We start from the raw sequence: 18,621 nt of genomic DNA, 5'->3' as shown, positions 1-18,621 counted from the left end.
TGTATACATTCATAGGCCTATATTCATATACAGTAAACAGGCTTTTGTCACAGCTGAGGTTACTAAAGCTCATTCCTGGCACCTCATGGTCTGCAGAACATACTAATCAGATGTTTGCAAAAACAAATATACTGGTGGTAATAAGATAATAAATTGATGACAGTTGTCCTAATTAAAACATAGGTTCATTTGGTCTACCACCTCTGTTTACCAGAGATGGATGCATCCACTATGTTCATTACATCCTTCAGCTGACCCAGCATTAGTTTCTATAGCAACTCTTAGCATTCTTTAACAAGGTTGACTTGAGTATGCAGATTCTAGGCCACACTACTTCAGAATGTGTTACATGATCATTTGTATTAAAGTTGATTCATATTTTAAGCAGCAAGTTGGGTAGAATTGGTGTATATCTGTCTCCCTCAAAATAAAAAGTTAATTTGCAGTACAGAGGGGTATGTCTGTGGATGGAATGGGCTTACTGTACTGCCCCGCCTATAATACAGTGAGGGGAACCCTGCTAACAAATCTGATGGAATGCCTCACACAAAAGCATTAAATGTTACTGACAAAAAAACAAACCCAAAACCTGAGGGGACCATTTAGACTAGTGTTCCTTTATTCCTGCTGAAGTGTTCCTCCAATGCTGAAAGGATACTACTACAGTTCAGACCCTGCCACTCAAAACCTCGTTTGATCCAGCTGTTCAGAACCCAGTTCATCTGAGGGCTATGGCATGGTTGGAAATAAAGTCTTTAGGGCAGGTGGATCTCCTGAAACAGGAAATAAAAAAGGACCCTTGCTTGAACACTTGGAAAACTGCCAAATCAGCTTTGTGTCTCAAACTTCTGTACTTCAGATGGTGAAAGGTCCCTCCATGATGAAGACATTTTCAGAGAAGGCAAAAAAGAGGACAGAACCCAGCAGCTTATGCTGAATGCTTTATTGATCAGACACCCACACAGACTTGAGCAGGGCTGGCAGATGTCTCAGGAGAGTGGGTGTGCCAGAGACTCAGAGCAGCCTGAATGCACTAAAAGACCGCTCTGGGTCACCCAGCCTCCAGTCAGGTTTTGCAGAGGGTCTGCTTTAAAACCTCACCTTCATGAAACACCAGTCTCCAGATCCACCAGTGCACCCTGCTCCATGAACATTCTGCATGAAGCAGCATCAGTCACGTGCCAATGCTGGAGAGCCACTGCACTGTGCAGTTTAGCATTTTCCCTACAAACTTAAGACAGTTAGATCATTCTCGAGCCCTTTATAAAATCAGGTGGGATTAGGGAAGAAAGTGAACTGCTCCATTCTGTGGGCCTCCAGCACCAGTAGTAAAGAATACTGATCTAGAACACTTGGTTTATATTTAAATACAATTTCCCTTAAACTGACATCAACTACTTTGATAGGGTAGGACTTCTATGGAGCCATTGTAAAAAACAATCACAATTCAGGAGTCGATTAGTGTTTGGAATACTGCTGACGGAGGTGTTTTAAGATGTCAGCTCGGACTTCAGAAACATTCACCCTGGGAAACCACCTCATCACAGGCTTCCCATCCGGAGCCACCAGAAACTTTTCAAAGTTCCACTTGATGTCATTGATCTTCAAGGGCTCCCAGAACAGTCTCTTGCTGGGGTTTCCAAAGCTGTCACCCACAGGTGGGCAGGCACTCTTAAAGGGGTCAAGAGAAGGATTATGTTAATCCCATCTTAATTTAACTTGTATTTGATCTGACAGCTTTGGTTTCAGGTACAGTAAAGCCATGATTCTACATCTTAACACAAAGAATTAACTTCTAACCCACACTAATGGACGAGTTAAATTCCTGTGTGAATGGACATCCATAGTTGTGCTCTAATGGCTTTTCACTGAAATGGTTATTAAAGGACATGAGTCATGTGAAATTGAATGCGGTTAAGACTCGGTTTTCAGGTTTCCTTTTACCTTCAGGAAGGTGAAAAGCTTTTGCTCGTTTAACCCATTCACATCACCTCTTTCGAAGAGCTGGAAGTTTGGAACAAACCCATTGCCTGGTCTCACGTACCTGTAAAAGTCAGACAAATGCCTTGCTGAAGTGTTAAAAGGTGTGTCTTGGTAAACAGACTACTCCTAGCCCTGAAAATCTGGCCCTTAGAATGCCATGTTGGTCAGCACAGCCCAGTTGAACCTAAAGCAACATCAGAATGTAATTAAACTAAGCATCTCCTTATGCTAAGAACAGCATTAGCTGCAAGATAACCTGGAATGTCATCTAACCATGACGTGATGAGTGAAGAACTCAACAGGGCTTAGACAGGATGGAGTGAGTGAGATGACCAGCTTCTGCAATGACACATGGCTGTTAAAATGACCTTCCTGTCAGTGACCTGCCTTTTGTGATTAAAGACTGCTAACTGACTGATGGTGCAGGGCATTTCAGTTGGGAGTCATGAATTGTCCCTTCACGCCAACTTACGTTTAAAGCTACTCACTTTAGAGTTGGCAAGATTTCATGGTTGTTCCCTGGCTCTTGAAGCCCGAATTGGTTGCAAGGAAATCCGAGAATGGTGAATCCCAAGTCTTTCAGTTCATCATGAAGTGCATTCAGTTCTGAAAGGGACATGAGGACAGCATCAGATGGACATGTGGGAAAAGACTAGGTCTTGTGCTTTTCAGTTTGGTCATTTTTCTATTACTATAACCACCCCACAAAGGGAGTCTCAAGATCAAACACTTACAGAACATTTTATCTATCTTAAATATCGGCATGGAAACAGGCCTGACATTCTTGTTGAGGCTCTTGTGGTTTTTGAAAGACATTCCTAGTTGCACTTACCCACATACTGGAAGGTGAGTCCTCAGAAAGTGGCCACATTTACGATGAGGATGTACTTCCCAGCATACTGATGCAGAGGAATGTACAGGCTCTTATTTAAAGCATTCGCCCCATATTCGAATATGGAGCCATTCACATTGTAATCACACCTCTGTAAGAGAACATGACATTCCACCAACAGGATTAAAAATAATAATAATAAAATAAGTTAAGAGCAACAAACTTCATCCCTGACCCATTATTTTCTATGCAGCTTCACTACCTCCACACCTCTGGGTGTAGGAACCAGTAGTGAACAATATTTCATATTTTGAAGCTCTAAATGTATACATCTCATGAACTAGATCCTTTGAGGCAGACGTAAACACACCAAATGACGACTGTAGTATTATGTTCCAGTTAAAATGAGTTTTATTAATCCAGTCACATATGACCCTTATCCAAGATAAATATAAAAGGGCGTATCCAAACGTTGCGATAGGCTAACCTTTGGTCAATATTCTCAAGCAGTCCCAGCCGAGCAAGGACAGATGCACCTCTGGATAACAATTATTGGTACAAATATCTAATAACTGGTCAGCGGTGGCTGGTAGCCTATATTTCACAAAGACAAGACTTATTGAAAAATAAAGTCAACTGTTCATATTGGTGGGGAGTGCCAAGAAATGCTCGTTTAAATGTTTGTTAGAACACCTCTTACGTAAGAGACGTACGAAAATCGAAGAGGCTTCGAGCAGGTTTGCGTTATCTGGACATAGTTGGCATGAAAACTGATAGTATGTTCCCGTTCTAGTCACGCAGTCCTTTTTTTCAGACAGCTACTGTGCCAACGTACAGTGGCGCACCAGTCGCTGCACCGTTATCATGCGCGCAAAATTGTACATCTGTCGTCAGATGATAATTCTAAGGCGAAGAGAAAAAGCTTTGTAACGTGAAATCAACGTAGTATTAAAAAAACCATTTTAACCCTTAACTCGCTATATAAGATTTAGTTTTCGATTATATTTCTCTATCAGCACTCCATTTCCAACACCTATTCCATTAGTTATACTCAGTGTGGCTAACTAAACATTCATTAGAATACTCTGAACATCAGTTTATCCTAGACATTTCCATACCTGCATATTGGATCCTCCATTAACTTGTAGAAAACCCACAAGGATCAGAAAAGAGACCCAGAGTTGCTTCTGAGTCTCCATTGGGAGAACACTCGCTCTAGCCCGCGTCTCTAAATCATCCAGATGATGTGTCCTTTTGTACTCATACGACTCCCCGCTTCCTAAAAAAACCACAGGAGCTCGTGACGCACTTTTTGTAGTCTTGGAACTAACATGATTGATGTTTCCAACCTTATCCACTTAATGAGTGTTATTTCAGCAGTTTCACTCACGTTTACTAAGGTTTTGAATGTCTGTTTTCCCTGATATAAAATATGCCAACAATTATTTCTAGGTTAATTTGAAATTAAATTAATAATAACAACGAGAGCCAAATCCAAATGTGCTCAAGTTCGAGTCCGGAGATCTAAAGTCTTGCAGAGTTAATCTAACTCAATTAATCAAGATAATTGAGTAATTCGGTAGCATCTTAATAGAGCTATCTGATACAGGTGTGCAAGACTAGGGTTGGGCCTAACTCCGCAAGGTGATGGATATTCAGGACTGGACTTTGGGCACTCCTGGTCTAGTCTTTCAGTAAACCGACATGCCAAATACAATGAGCTAAAATAGCATTTAAAACGTTGCATATATTTAGGAAATATAAGGTACCTTAGCCAATTCTTTCAACGTCTCTTCGGTGACACATTAGCAATAAGCAATAGTACCTCAGGGGTCGTGCGTGCGTGCGTTTGCTAGCTAGAGCGAGAATGAATTAAACCCCACCATGCATAACGCATTAATAATAATAATAATAATAATAATAATAATAATAATAATGCTTAAAAGGTTTGTGTTGCCAAAGAAGAGACATTAGCGAGCTCAGCCTGTTTTATCGTCTTTCAACACCTTGAGTCTGTTCTCGTCGTATGTTTATGGAACAAATCATTCCACTACACTGACTGATCTTAAGTCATCATACGATGTGTTCTTTCCAAAAAACAAACATATAAGTACATTAATACATTACCATTAAAAGTGTTAATAAAATTGTTCTTGATAAAAAGCTTGCCAAGTATAATAATTCTTCACTGAATGTATTAAAGTAGGATTGCTCTCATACTCTCTCTCTCTCTCTCTCTCTCTCTCTCTCGCAGTCACTCACATACACACGCACACACACATACACCGGCTTTATCGGGACTGAACTAACAAATGTAAACTGGTTGTGATAATGCACATAAAACAGTCTACGCCACTTTTTTATTTTTCTTTAATAAACTCCTGATTATAGTTGGGTAAATAAATAACATTAAAAAATGTACACCATTTTCCGTTTTACCCCAAACATACTCAAAGAGCCACGGCTCGGAGTACGATAGACTCGCTTATGTGGTTCCTGACACTGCACGTGTGACTGAGACTAGAAATGCTGTACCCTATACACAATATGTTGTAATAACGTTATATTTGAACGATATTTATGTTGTATTTTGCGCGGCCGAAACATGCCACGTAACTGTGCAAGCACACTGAATACCTTTTTTTAGGACACGAACCAGTAGGAGGCGCTATAGGATCTGGACTGCGGGAAAGACAACAGAACGGGACGTGATCGCTGTTTGGCGACAAGGCCTCATTCAGAGATGGCGTCTCTTCTGCAGCCAGAGCGGGTGGTTTATCTTGTTCGTGGTGAAAAGAAAATTCGTGCTCCTCTTTCTCAATTGTATTTTTGCCGATATTGTAGTGAATTACGTTCTCTGGAGTGCGTGTCACATGAAGTAAGTATTGTGATTGAGGTTTTCAGATCGACAATGATGCCTTTACGAGGTTGTTATGGCTCGTGCTAATTTGAAAGCTAGCGGCCAAAGTCAGCTTTGGCCCGCCTACATTTGAACTGTCCTGTTATTGTATTGGTTTCTTTATGTGTCACTCTCACAATATGTAGGAAATTCGCTATCCGATTGGCCTTGACATTTGTCCGTTGTAACTTGGCCTCTTATTGTCTTATTGCCTATGATGGCTACATAGTTAGCTATCTAGCTAACGTTCAAGTAACATTTGGTTTGTTTTCGAAAATGATTCCCGTAAACTTTTGTTTTCGACAGAAAACGATTCGTATTACTTGACGAAAATATAATCTAAATAAACATGTTCGCTTGTGAACAAGCTATTTTTGATTGTTCAAAAACGAGCTTGTGATGTTGACCAGCATCACCACACCCGGCGAAAAGATAGCTACTGAGTTTGCCAGTTAGCTAGCTCAGCTTGTGATGTCTTGCTAAGTTAGGGTCAACAAATATTTGAAATAGAGCCTGATTTATCGAATTTTTCACTTAGCTCTTGTTTCCAAGTTGCTGTTTCAATTAACTTAGACGAGAGTTATCCTGTCTATCTAGGTTAGCTAATTGTCGAGTGGCAATGTCTTCAGATCGATTGTTTTGTGTCTATGCAGGTGGATTCGCACTATTGTCCCAGCTGTTTAGAGAACATGCCCTCAGCCGAGGCAAAGCTCAAAAAGAACAGGTAAACTTTCATTTTTCATGGGTTCAGAATTTTAAAAACGTTTTGCTGCCTTCAGAACTCAGCAATGACAGCTTGTCTCTTCTTTATACACGGTAGTCAAGCCATCGCTGACAGCTGTTTGATGCCGATGTTCATAGGTGTGCCAACTGCTTTGACTGCCCATGTTGCATGCATACCCTATCCACACGTGCCACCAACATCCCTGCCCCGCTTCCCGACGATCCGACCAAGACTACCATGAAGAAGGCCTATTACTTGGCATGTGGGTTCTGCCGCTGGACTTCACGAGACGTGGGCATGGCTGACAAGTCTGTTGGTAAGGCCTTTTCTCCCAGACAGCCTTGAGAAAGTGGAAGGAGATGCTCTCATCACATTAGGTTTTGTATCTTTTATCTGTTGCTATTTGAGTATTTAAACATGCTAACTTTAATGAAGCAAAATTATATATTTCCTAAAGTTATAAATAGGGTAGAAATATTGAAAAGTACTTGTTTTGCTGTTAGCAGTAAAAGATTATAGCGTGTGAGCAAGCAAAGACTGTCATACTACCAATGAGTACAAAGGTTTATTCATTGTAACCAAGAAATTGTCTACATTAAAGATTAGTTTTTAAATAGCTGATGCACTTCTTTTAATATGAGCTAATATGCAACTTATTTGCAAAATACATACACTGGCAAATTTATTTCATGTGTGTTCTGGGGCATGGCTTTGAAAACCAATTGCATTCATGCATCCTGCAATCATTATGGGATGGGTAAAAGGAGTTAGAAATACTGAAATTCTGTTTTTCATTTCTGTACTATAGCCAGCGGAGGATGGCAGGAACCAGAGAATCCTCACACTCAGAGGGTAAGTGCAAGACCCTGGCCACCACGAAGGCACTCCTCTGGTACGAGGGGGGGGGGCAGGAGGTTTCAGACTGGCCTCCTCCCACCTCTGCTCGTGCTCTGAGTCAAAGCCTCTGCTACTACTCCATGAGTGAAGACTAATCCTGACCCCGACCCTTTCCCCCATTGGGATGCAGCATTGGGAGAGCTATCTCCTGGCTTTTAGACCACAGATAGCTGTGGCATCATGATGGTACCAGAATTGGGAAAGTGTGAAAAAGTGTGTTACTCTTTGCTGTACTTGTCATTGTATCTTGTACCTTTTATATCTGTTTATCATTAGCAGTGTAATTCCTGTGGTGGATCTTAATTTCTGATGCATAGTGGGGAGAAAGCAGACAGCAAAGAGTGCAAATTGCTTTGTAGATTATTTGTTAAAATGACAAGTCTGGGAGACCTTGGTTTCTATCTGATTTTCAAGGACGTAATAGATAGGACCTGAATTTTTACAGTAGCCCTAATCATTTCCATTGAAAACAAAGAACTCTTTATCTCATTAGTACTCATTAGTACCTCAATACATAAAAGTGCATTATTCATTAGGCCTTACTGGATAAACAATCGAGTTACAAGGTGCATAAGTGTCAATACACATATTTAACCGTTCATGCAGAAACTTGAGAAAGGGGGAAAGAAAGGCTAGAACCCTGCAGCTACAAAGCTGCTTGTTACCAGGATGAATCTCAAGCAGACTTCAGTAATAATAACAAAATAATAACAACAACAAGATGCAAAAATGATATTTTCACATTCCTATTGTAGAATGTATAGACATGAAGAAGTAAGTATTTATATATGGGCTTATGTCCTAACCTGAAATGCTCACTGTTTTGCTCTGTCCTTTGGGTGCCTAGATCAATAAGCTGATTGAGTATTATCAGCAACTGGCCCAGAGGGAGAAGCTGGAGAGAGACAGGAAGAAACTAGCCAGGAGACGTCCTTTCATGCCTCAGGCCTTCTCGGTACACACCCACACAAAAACACCAGCACACCCATTGTCCAGAAAATGCAAAAGTTAAAATCGCCTGTTTTTAATTAACTCCTACAGAGCTAAAATTTCACTGTCGGTTTTAAGCCTATAGGAGCTCGTTAAAAGCTTGTATTGTAGTTTCATTGCAATCTTTTGTTTTGCAAACTAATGACAATCCCACATGCTAACATGCTAAAACATTAAAACAGCTCTTCTGAATTTTACACAGCTTTGCAATTTATTATTATTATTATTAAGGATGTGAAATTAACATAATGTAAATTAATGTGAGACTCTTAAGCATTCATCTTTTTTTCTAATTAACACTTGTAACTACTGTGTGGGTTCATTTCTAACCCTGTATTGATCTGTGCACCTGATTTAGTGACAGCGCCTTTGTCTTAATTACCTGGGCAGGTCCTGTGTTGCTGTATGCCTTTAACTGCTGCTTACTGATTGTTTCACTTGCTGCTTTCTCTTTCTCTTGTTCCTTTGCTTGTGCACGCTGATATTTTGGTTCATCTCTCACCCCCACCCTCTACCAGCAACACACTATTCATGTGGTGGTGAGTGGGAATTATTCGCCAGCTCTGACAGTGATGCTGTGTGTCTGTGTTTAACACACTGACTCTCTCTCTCTCTCTCTCTGTGGAGTATGGGATGTAGTCTTCAGGGCATTCTGTCCTCCATTCAGTTCAGCACTCTCAAGCTGCTGCGTATTGGCTTGGCCGATCACATGAGCCTTCATACTGTTAACAAGCACATTTAGGTGCTTTGTGTTTTGAGGGTGATGTTGAAAGGAGCTCTTTGTATGACAAGGCAGGAGGCATTTAAGTATTGCTTCTTATCTTATTTTCTGTTGCTTTTAGAGCAGGTAGCTGTATTCAGTGTAGCATTGCTGATTATGCCTAATAACTGAGGTAAAACAATAACAGTTCTCAATATACAAGCTTAAGAAGGTTGACATCATTACTATTGAAAGCTATTATATAACCATTACAGAAATGCTGTTACTAGCTGTCAGCTTTCATATGTTCTTAGCCAGATTATCTTTGGTCACACTGTCCATTTATTGATTGAGTGAGATTGGAACTGCGATGGATTAGTTTGGCATGACATGGTTTGTGGTTCTGTGTGGAAGGAGAAGTATGGCCTGGGCACCCGGCTCCAGCGGCAGAGAACCGGTGCGCCTATCAGCGCCCTCTATGGCTTATCGTGAGTATATGTTTTGTCATGGGTGTGTTATTGTGCAGCAGAGACCTGGGCCTTAAAAACATTACATCATTTAGTAATTGGAAATATTTTTACTTGACAGCATGTCCTGTACAAAATTTGGTGGCAGGCTTTCAGGACTGGTCGTTCTTGAAATGATAGTTCTTGTTAATACAGAGGAACATTTGTTACTGTATATCTTCACCCTACATCCTGGTCTTGCACATCTTGATGTGTTGCCTGTGTCAGCCATTAGAAACAGGTGTATTGCACCATACATCCTGACACTGAGGCCTAGCTGTGGCTTAAACCTTGTGCTGGGAGATCTAAACTCATCCGCACTTTACTTACTCACATCTCTCACGTTTGACGGATCCTGTCGTGATCGGGCAGTCTAAAAGCTTGTGTGTGTATCCGTGTGTGTTTGTGTGCGTTTCCGTCCATGGGTATGTCTTTGTGTGTGGTGTTGTAGTCTGAAGGAAGGAGAAGAGCAGAAGGAGGTCAGTATTGACCCCGCACAGGCCATGGATGAGGTGGAGCCCCTACCTGAAGACTACTACACCCGACCGATCAGCCTCCCTGAAGGTTGGTGCTGTCCATACTCAAACAAGTTTGGGGCTAGCTTTCCTGTTAGAGATGGCATCGATTATTTTGGATCAGATCAGTGCCATCTCTAACAGGAAAGCAGTCCGATGCAGCAAAAATGCTGATTGTATATCCGTGAAGACATCTTTAATGGATCCAGTCTGATACCGTTACAGATCAAGCCTGGAAACAGCACAGCAGCACATGACAAAAGCTTGGTTAGTTTTAGCAGGTCACAAGATAACAGCTGGGCTAGTTTGAGCAGAGCTCATACATCACTGTAGAGTTTAACTGTAGCGTTTTCTTCCAATCTAGTGAAAGCATTGAAACGAGACTAAATAGCACTGTTGTAGCACTGTTCACTACGCCCAACGGGGATTTGTTCATTACACTTCTTTAAAAAAACAAATGATGATGTTTCCAATTTGACTGCGAGGTAAAGGAAAAGAGAAAAGACAGCAAATACCTGACAGAAATGGAGGCAGAGAGGAGAAATAACCACCAGACTTAAGTTCTTGCCTTCTTTAAATTCATGAAGTTAAATTACTCTCTAGATTTAGTATATTCAAACTGCATAAAAATAGAAAAAAAACGCTGTTTTTGTTAGTCTGCAGAGTTTTAAAGTAGATAGTATTTTGAATAAGTTAACTTCAACTTACTATGCGTAAATCTTTTTTTTGTCTATAATGAATAACCTTGCAAACATTATCAGGGCAAATTTCTGTTGGTTTTAAGCAGAGGTCGAGTGAAGAGAGACTTGTGGAACTGGCAGTCTCTCTATGTCTACTCAGTCAGTGCCTGAAGTGTGTTTAGTGTGTAGCGGGTAGAACAGCGATTTACAAGAAACTCACAAGAACCATTTTTAGGTTATTATAAAGTTGATGTGGAATTAGTTGCATTCAGTAAGAAGAATGGTGAACTATAGTGTAAATTTCCGTATTGCATGAGGGAGTGAGGAAGCCGTACTAAGTAGAGACAGCTAGTCTGAATGTGGGAGAGAAGAAGGGAGGGTAGGAGTGAGTACAGTATTCAGTAAGCGAGAGATTAAATTAAATGCTTTAGTCTTTTAAACAAAACCTTATCGTTTTAGTTATTTTTGTATCTGTATTTGTATTTTTGTATTGCATGACATCTATAAAATAGCATATGTAATATATCACACACAAAACAACTGAAACAACACAGTTCCCCAGTGGTTTTTACTGGAAAAATATCAGATAGGTTTCAATATAGGGTAGCATTCGAAAAACTGACATTTTGCCATCTCTGCTTCGAGTTCATTACAGTGGCTGCTGAATCCCACCTCCTAAAGCACATGACGGGGTGGTTAAATGTCACTAGGGCTTACCTACATGGTAATCTGAACCAGTCAGTTTAATCTGAACCACTAAGCACTTCTGGGTGGTCTTGGTATGCCACAAAATATAGAAATACAACTGAAATTAACATTTATAAGTTTCAGATTGTACAGACTAGACTCAGTCTTACTCGTGTGCGTGTGCGTGTGTGTGCGTGTGTGTGCGTGTGTAGTGACGACACTTCGCCAGAGGCTGCTCCTGCCAGATTTCCAACCTGCGGGAGCCTCTCAGCTGCATCCCAAACACAAGCACTTGCTAATGAAACGCTCATTGCGTTGCAGGGTCTGTACACACACATGCTTTCTCTTGCACACACTCCTCACAAACACACTTGCACATATGCTTATGAATAGAAGGAAATAAATTCAATGCGCCTTATAACAGCTGCATGTCCTCTTTGTCAGAAATGTGAGCACAATCTGAGCAAGCCGGAGTTCAACCCGACGTCAATCAAGTTCAAAATCCAGCTGGTTGCAGTGTGAGTAAATCCCCTTTGTCTCGTTGCGGTCCTGCTGGTTTTCATGTTTTGCACAAACAGTGATTTGTGCCTGCAGTCAGTAATGATGACATTTGGCTTGGCAGGAGCTACATCCCTGAAGTGAGAATCATGTCCATTCCAAACCTCCGTCACATGAAGGCAAGCGCTCGTCCTGACCAGCACCATGACTAGAATTATGTTACGGCGGTCGGTTGACGTGAATGCCGTGCTGGATTGACATGCGCACCATGTCGTGATGAGGCTTAACAATCATTCTTGCACCACTAATGGTGTGCGCATGTGTTTTTCTCTCCCACTGTTTGCTTGGCAGGAGTCTCAGGTGCTACTAACCCTGACCAACCCAGTGGAGAGCATCACCCACGTCAGCCTGTTCACCTGCGAGGAGGCAGACCACGATGACGTCAACAGCACGGCCAAGGTGACGGCACGTTCTCCTTTACTGGCACGGCTGCTGAGCCTGCTGAAAGCAATGGAATTATGGGTACTAAAGCTTTAGTAGGGTTATAGCAGGTCAAGTTAGGCTGCATGTGAAAGTGTAGAAGACTCAGCCACCACACGAGGTATAAACACTAGCCAGCAAAGTCTAATTTTCATTACCGTTGACTTCAGGAGGGGCCGAAAGATGAGCACCCCCAAAAAATTAAGCTATGTAGAGGAGAAAAGAGAAAGTGAATACATCATAATTATCCTAATGCCATAACGTAAATATCAGAGGGCAAAACTTTCCTCCTGCAAAATCTGAGAATTGTCTGTTGTGACTGTATAAAATGTACCATACCATAGGAACAAAAATTAAACAATGTGTCTGCTTGCCTGTAAGAGAGCTGGTAGATAGTGAATTTAGTATAGGTCAGATTTCACACCTATTGGAAATGCTTCTAGGCAGCTGAAGACTCAGGGAAAATAAGTATTTTTTTAAGGCTTGGTTTAATAATGTCTACCATGGGTGACAATCTTTTAAAACTAGGTAAGCTGTTCCATAATTTGGAGGTTGATGCAGAAAAAAGCTTGACTGCCTTTTAATCTCCGCTGAGAGTGGGGAATGGTTATAAGCAACTACCTCCAAGAGCTTAACTCATGGAAAGTGGGCAAGAAACTACTACCAGAGTTACCATTAGAGTGGTGCCCTCTGGCAGGTGACACTGAGCAGAAAAAGCAGAGAGACGACGTTTGCTCCCTTAGCTCGGTGTGTGGGGTAGAACGCTCATGACCCAAAGGAAGCCGTTTTCCTGCCGCTGTGCCTACTCCTGCGGGAACAGCCAATCATGCCCTGGAGCCAGACTCGAGTGGAGAAAAAACACTGTACAGAGCCTCGAATCTCCTGCACAGGAGATCGTTGGATGAGAATCTGGGAAAAGATAACTGCAGAAGAGGTGCGCTTTGGGGCCGTCCGACCCAAGAGTCCCTCCCAGTCCAGAGCAGCAGGGTTCTCTCAGGAAAGCAGAACCTGGGCCTCAGGGCCTGGCGCCCAGTCTGCACCAGACGGCCTTCAGCTACAGGAGAGCCTGCATTGCGTGCTCTGGCCCGACAGCACATTTGTTCTGAGACATTTGCCCAGTTGTAGTCAAGAAATTCTTACTTTAGTTGCTGCTAATGTCCATATCAAGTGTGTGTGTGTGTGTGTGTGTGTGTGTGTGTGTGTGTGTGTGTGTGTGTGTGTGTGTGTGAGAGAGAGAAAGAGAATGACATAGCAGTGCTGAACAGGCCTATCAGTAACGAGTGCAGTGATGGTGAACATGGTTTGCTGATTGTGTTTGTGTGTTCCTGGGTAGAAGTGAGCAAAATGGTAGTGGTGCTAAACATGGTGCGTTGGTTAACAGTAGTGTGTGTGTGTGTGTGTATGTATGTGTGTGTGTGGGGGGGGGGGGTGCACGCTCGTGCGCACAGGTTATGGTGCCAGCGAAGGAACTGGTCCTAGCAGGGAAGGATGCAGCTGCAGAATATGATGAGCTGGCTGAGCCACAGGACTTCCAGGATGACCCCGAGTAAGAAGCACTACTCAAATACCACACGGGAACAAGACCCAACACTCAAATACCACACCATTTTAGCATGCATGCATGCCTCTGCCTTTGTGATCGAGGTTTATCGAAGAAGCCTACAGTGGTGCTTGAAAGTTTGTGAACTTGGAAATATCTATATTTCTGTATAAATTTGACTTAAAACTTTTTCAGATTGTCACACAAGTCCTGAAAGTAGTAGTAAATCAAGCAAATGAGACAAAAATGGACTGTTTATTTATTAATGAAAATGATCCAATATTACATATCTGAGTGGTAAAAGTATGTGAACCTTTGCTTTCAGTATCTGGTATGACCCCCTTTTGCAGCAATAACTGCAACTAAACATTTAAACCAAAAAGATCTGTTTTGTCCTCATCCATCCACAAAACATTGTTCTGTGTGATCTTTAGCAAACTGCAGAGCGGCAACCATTGTTGTTCAGTCTTCTCCTGATGATGGACTTGTGAACATTAACCTCAGCTAACACGCAAAAGGCATTTGGTTCCTTAGACGTTACCTTGGGTTTCGTTGTGATCTCGCGAGACTATTACACGCCTTGCTCTTGGCGTAAGCTTTGTTGGTCGTCCACTCCTGGGGACTGTTATGATGGTCTTGAGTTTCCTCCATTTATACACAATCTGTCTGACTGGATTGGTGGAATCCAAACCCTTAAGACATAAGCCTTGGTCCCACCACATGCCTGCAAACCCAGACAAAAGGTTTTGTAACCTTTTCCAGCCTGATGAGCATCAACAACTCTTCTGAGGTGCCACGATACACTTCCACAAACCTGTGATCAGACTTGGCTAGAGTGCCTACTCATACCTGATTGTTACCCTATTGGATGATTGACAAAACCTGATGCAAATTTCGTCTTCAAATGACCTGCTAATTCTAAAGGTTCACATACTTTTGTCACTCACAGATATGTAATATTAATTTTCCTCAATAAATAAGTAATATATTTGTCTCATTTGTTTGATTTGGTTCTATTCATCTACTTTTAGGACTTGTGTGACAATCTGAAGTTTTAAAGTCAGATTTATGCAGAAATATAGAAACTAGAAATTCTAAAGGGTTCCCAACCCTTTGAGCACCATTGTACATCTGGTATCCAGTGTTGAGAAACAATAAGTGGTGGGTGTGGGGGTGTGTTTAAATCTCTGCCACTCCCCCTGCAGCGTTGTTGCCTTCAGGAAGTCCAATAAAATCGGCTTCTTCATCAAAGTGGTCCCCCAGCGCGAGGAGGGTGACGTCACTGTTGCCATTAAGATGCGGCACGACTTCCGCAACCTGGCCGCCCCCATCCGGCCCAGCGATGAGGGTGGGGCCACGCCCAGCGAGGTCATCTGGCTCACACACCATGTGGAGATCAGTCTTGGGCCACTGGTAGCCTGAACACACACACACACACACACACACACACACACACACACACACACACACACACACACACATACACACACAAGTACGCGCGCGCATACATGCAGACATAAGCCTCGGCTCACTGCTAGCCTGCAAAGTCAGACCAAAACAGGTCCACTCAGCACCTGTCCCATATTAGCCGAGCGTAGAATTAAAATGACCTCTATTAATCACAGTCTCTTGATTTCTTATAGAACCTAATAATTCCCTAAAGTGCTAAATGCCATCAGTCATTCGCAACTGCTGGCAGATCTCCACACACTACACTCAGACTCCCCACACAGTTAGGCTTCTCTGATGTGTCCTACATGTCCTCACCGTCCATGTTCTCCTGTCCCAAGTCTTTTCCTGCATGCTGCTCGCTTTTCCACACCTCCGGAAGGCTCCCTCATGCTGAGGCTTCTCCACACTCTGTACAGTGCCACCCACTCGTAGACCCACATGAAGTCAAAGTAGATGCTCTCTGCCGCTGTGCTGATCTCCTATTCCAGTGATGTTCTTGATAGACGTACTGTAAGCTATTTGTTGCTTTTACCTTGGAGCTGAATACTAACCTGTTGTACAAAGCTAGTGGTGAAACAGTAATTGTGTTAAAGTTGAGATCAATTAAAGATCAATGCAGAACTTCAGTGTGGTTCACTAATAAAACCAGGAATAAAGGATCACTGTGAAAGTTGTTTCATTTATTATATACAAGTATACTTATTTGGACCTTTCTGTCTAATTACTGGCATGTTGTCATGAATTGTCATCAGAGCAATGACTACAAACAAGTTGATGTGAATGAACATCACTCACTTTCATAAATATAGTCTGTGACCATTTAAATAATTAAAATCTTGATAGAAGTACTTTGTTAAAATAACCTGAACATATTTTTGTTTAGAAATTATATAGAAACTGGAGATTGCTTGGATATTGCTTGACATGACTTTAGGTCCAGTGTGTAAAATTGCCTTACACAGTTCTCTCTGCTTCATCTGCTATGAGCCCTTTAATGAGATCAGTATTGGGTGTGCTATAACAGATAAACCTTGACACTCCAGGGCAGTGGGGCCCCAGTACTGCAGTTGCACTTTGATGGTTTCACTTTTATCAGCCAGTGATGCTTGGTCATCTCCAGCCTCTGCCAGTAGGTGGCAGCATTGCACCAAAATGAAGTGGGTGCCCTTCTAACATTGCCAAAGAGAAGAAGCTTTTGCTAAAGAGATCTGTTTTGCTGTACTGTCTTGTAACTTGGGAGAGCAGAGTGAGGAAACAGGCTTGAATCCTGCAGGTCGTTGTTAAAGACAATGTAAAAGATGCTCTGCTTTTTTGCCTTCCTTAAGAGGCATGTTCTCTGAAGGCACAGACTTTGGACCTAGGGTTAAAGGTCACCCCAGACACCTTTTCTAACCTCCTTATCCTCAACACAGTACAATAGGATTTGTCTATTGAAGTTGCCAGTTTATGGAATTTCAGGGTGCTTTCCTGTCTGAGCTGTGATCTGAGGGGTGGGATTCAAAAACATCTTTCCTGAGAACTAAACACAAAACCCCAGACTTTGCGTAGAGTGCATTCAGGAGTACAAGTAACAAAAACCATGCCGAGATACGATTGGGTCTGATCTAAAATCACAATCTTTCCCGTCTGCACTGATTGGACCTACAGAAACAACTCCCAGAGCAGCACTTTTACACCCATGGGCTTTCGAAATCTTTGGCCAGCTCTGTTTTTTGTTGCACTCTCAGAGCAGCCTGCTTGTGTGTTCCTCTTGTGTCGCTGTGCTGCAGATAACCAACTGTCTTAAATTCGCTACATCTCCATTATCATGAGCGTTTGAGCAAGTAGCTGTGAACCCACCAGACATCCTGATGGTAGATAAGATGCAGAAAACAGCAGCGGTTATGGCTATCGCAAGTGATGGAAGCCTCCAAATGAAAAGATAATAAGTTAGGGAAAGAGTAAACAAAGAGAATGTGGTGGGGGGGCACTTAGGACGGTGACCCCTAAGATGGTGGCGTGCCTCCAACAGATCGCAGTAATGATGACGTCAATCTCGGTCCAGGAGAGCTCAATCCTAGGAAGCACAGACCACACAAGTTCTTTACCGCACCCTCATACTCTTGAGAGTAATGGCTGTCAGTACGTCATGTGTTTGCAAACAGTCATTTTCAGTCCCATCTCCAATGAGAAAATCGTGCGAGTTCCAAGTTGTATGGAGCTGTTATGTAAATGCTGCTGAAACCTCAGGGCTCTTAACTAAGTCTAGCATGAGGTGACATCTGTGAACCCATTCTGAAAGTCTCGTCAGTGCGGCAGGTTGCCAAGGGCTGGCATTTTGCGTGTGGAAAGTCTGATGTTTACGTTTCCAGAAAAAAGAAGAGTGTTTCGATGCAGAGCAGTGGTTGCCTAGTTACACTAAATGTCATGATGACTCTATTAAGGCTGGGACGGGTTTCTGATCACGAACGTCTGCTCTGCTCTTCTGTTAAATGACTAAAGACGTACTCGCACTCTGTCTGTCTGACTGTCTTGCTTGCCGCGTGTCTCTCTCCCTCCATTTCTCGCTCTGAATGGAGGCACGGAGTCCACAAAAGAGCCATTGTGGGTGGAAGCATTGGTGTTTTTCCAGCGTGACAGGAGTGCGATGCAGGCTGCTGTCGTGCCAGGTTCGGGACCGTTTGGGTTTTGCGACTGCATGTCAACTCAGGCTTGGTCAGAAGGCCTTTGGATCGGGATGCGTCTGCGAGGCAGCCGCTGGGACCGCTCTTCTCTTCACTGGAAACACACGTCCTTTATTACCTCCTAGACAGTGTTGATACATTAAATGCCAGAACTGTGTGTGTGTGTGTGGGTGGGGAGGGTAAAAGAGCGCCGTATTAGTGGGCCATGGTAGCCTGTGTTTGTCCAGCAGGCTGGTTTATTGCGCTGTGCCTGCTCAGAGGTGTTTAGACCTGAATGATTCTCCCTCATCTAGACTCGGTCCTGGCCCTGATGAAGCTCTTTCCTCCACTCTGGAACTTCTCTACTATACTGTCCAAGCAGCTCATTCCGGTTATTGTTCCGTGAGGTCAGACTTCCTCGCTGTCAGTCATCTTTGCCTCCGTTGCCGAGACCAGATGAGACCTGGTGTCATGAAGATGACGTGTGTGTGTGTGTGATTTATTTTTAAAAATGTAGGAAAGTAGAAAACAGGCCTGTCTTTGATTCCTTTCTGTTTTCTTGTTCAAACCTCTGATGTTAATTCATCTTGTTTTTA

At 42.5% G+C, this 18,621-nt stretch overlaps 2 protein-coding genes across 4 annotated transcripts; one reads left to right on the top strand and one right to left on the bottom strand.

Annotated features, from left to right (window-relative positions):
• Nucleotides 1-928: 928 nt before the first annotated feature.
• Nucleotides 929-4,092, bottom strand: gpx3 (glutathione peroxidase 3). The gene is made up of 5 exons (XM_027027321.3): nucleotides 3,934-4,092; nucleotides 2,816-2,966; nucleotides 2,472-2,589; nucleotides 1,945-2,044; nucleotides 929-1,671 (listed from the first exon to the last, which is right to left on the bottom strand). The coding sequence occupies exons 1-5, from the start codon at nucleotides 4,012-4,014 to the stop codon at nucleotides 1,459-1,461; spliced, it is 663 nt and encodes a 220-aa protein (XP_026883122.1). The 5' UTR covers nucleotides 4,015-4,092; the 3' UTR covers nucleotides 929-1,458.
• A 1,419-nt stretch (nucleotides 4,093-5,511) lies between these two features.
• dctn4 (dynactin 4) lies at nucleotides 5,512-16,042 on the top strand. Of its 3 annotated transcripts, none has more exons than XM_027027332.3 (14): nucleotides 5,512-5,693; nucleotides 6,368-6,438; nucleotides 6,576-6,754; nucleotides 7,247-7,290; nucleotides 8,183-8,290; nucleotides 8,844-8,864; nucleotides 9,440-9,513; nucleotides 9,983-10,095; nucleotides 11,626-11,735; nucleotides 11,858-11,931; nucleotides 12,036-12,090; nucleotides 12,263-12,370; nucleotides 13,840-13,937; nucleotides 15,137-16,042. In XM_027027332.3, the coding sequence occupies exons 1-14, from the start codon at nucleotides 5,559-5,561 to the stop codon at nucleotides 15,351-15,353; spliced, it is 1,407 nt and encodes a 468-aa protein (XP_026883133.2). In that variant the 5' UTR covers nucleotides 5,512-5,558; the 3' UTR covers nucleotides 15,354-16,042. The 3 variants fall into 3 exon arrangements, with proteins under 3 accessions (XP_026883133.2, XP_026883134.2, XP_081568938.1); XM_081712812.1 differs by having other exon boundaries at nucleotides 5,624-5,693; nucleotides 6,535-6,754; XM_027027333.3 differs by lacking the exon at nucleotides 8,844-8,864 and having other exon boundaries at nucleotides 5,513-5,693.
• The last annotated feature ends 2,579 nt before the right edge of the window (nucleotides 16,043-18,621 follow it).

This window comes from Electrophorus electricus, chromosome 4 (assembly GCF_041902795.1).
Source record: "Electrophorus electricus isolate QZ-2024a chromosome 4, ASM4190279v1, whole genome shotgun sequence".
In the NCBI taxonomy this organism is placed as follows: Eukaryota; Metazoa; Chordata; class Actinopteri; order Gymnotiformes; family Gymnotidae; genus Electrophorus; species Electrophorus electricus.
The sequence above is the reverse complement of the archived record's forward strand: the minus strand, read 5'-3'. Positions and strand labels throughout refer to the sequence as shown.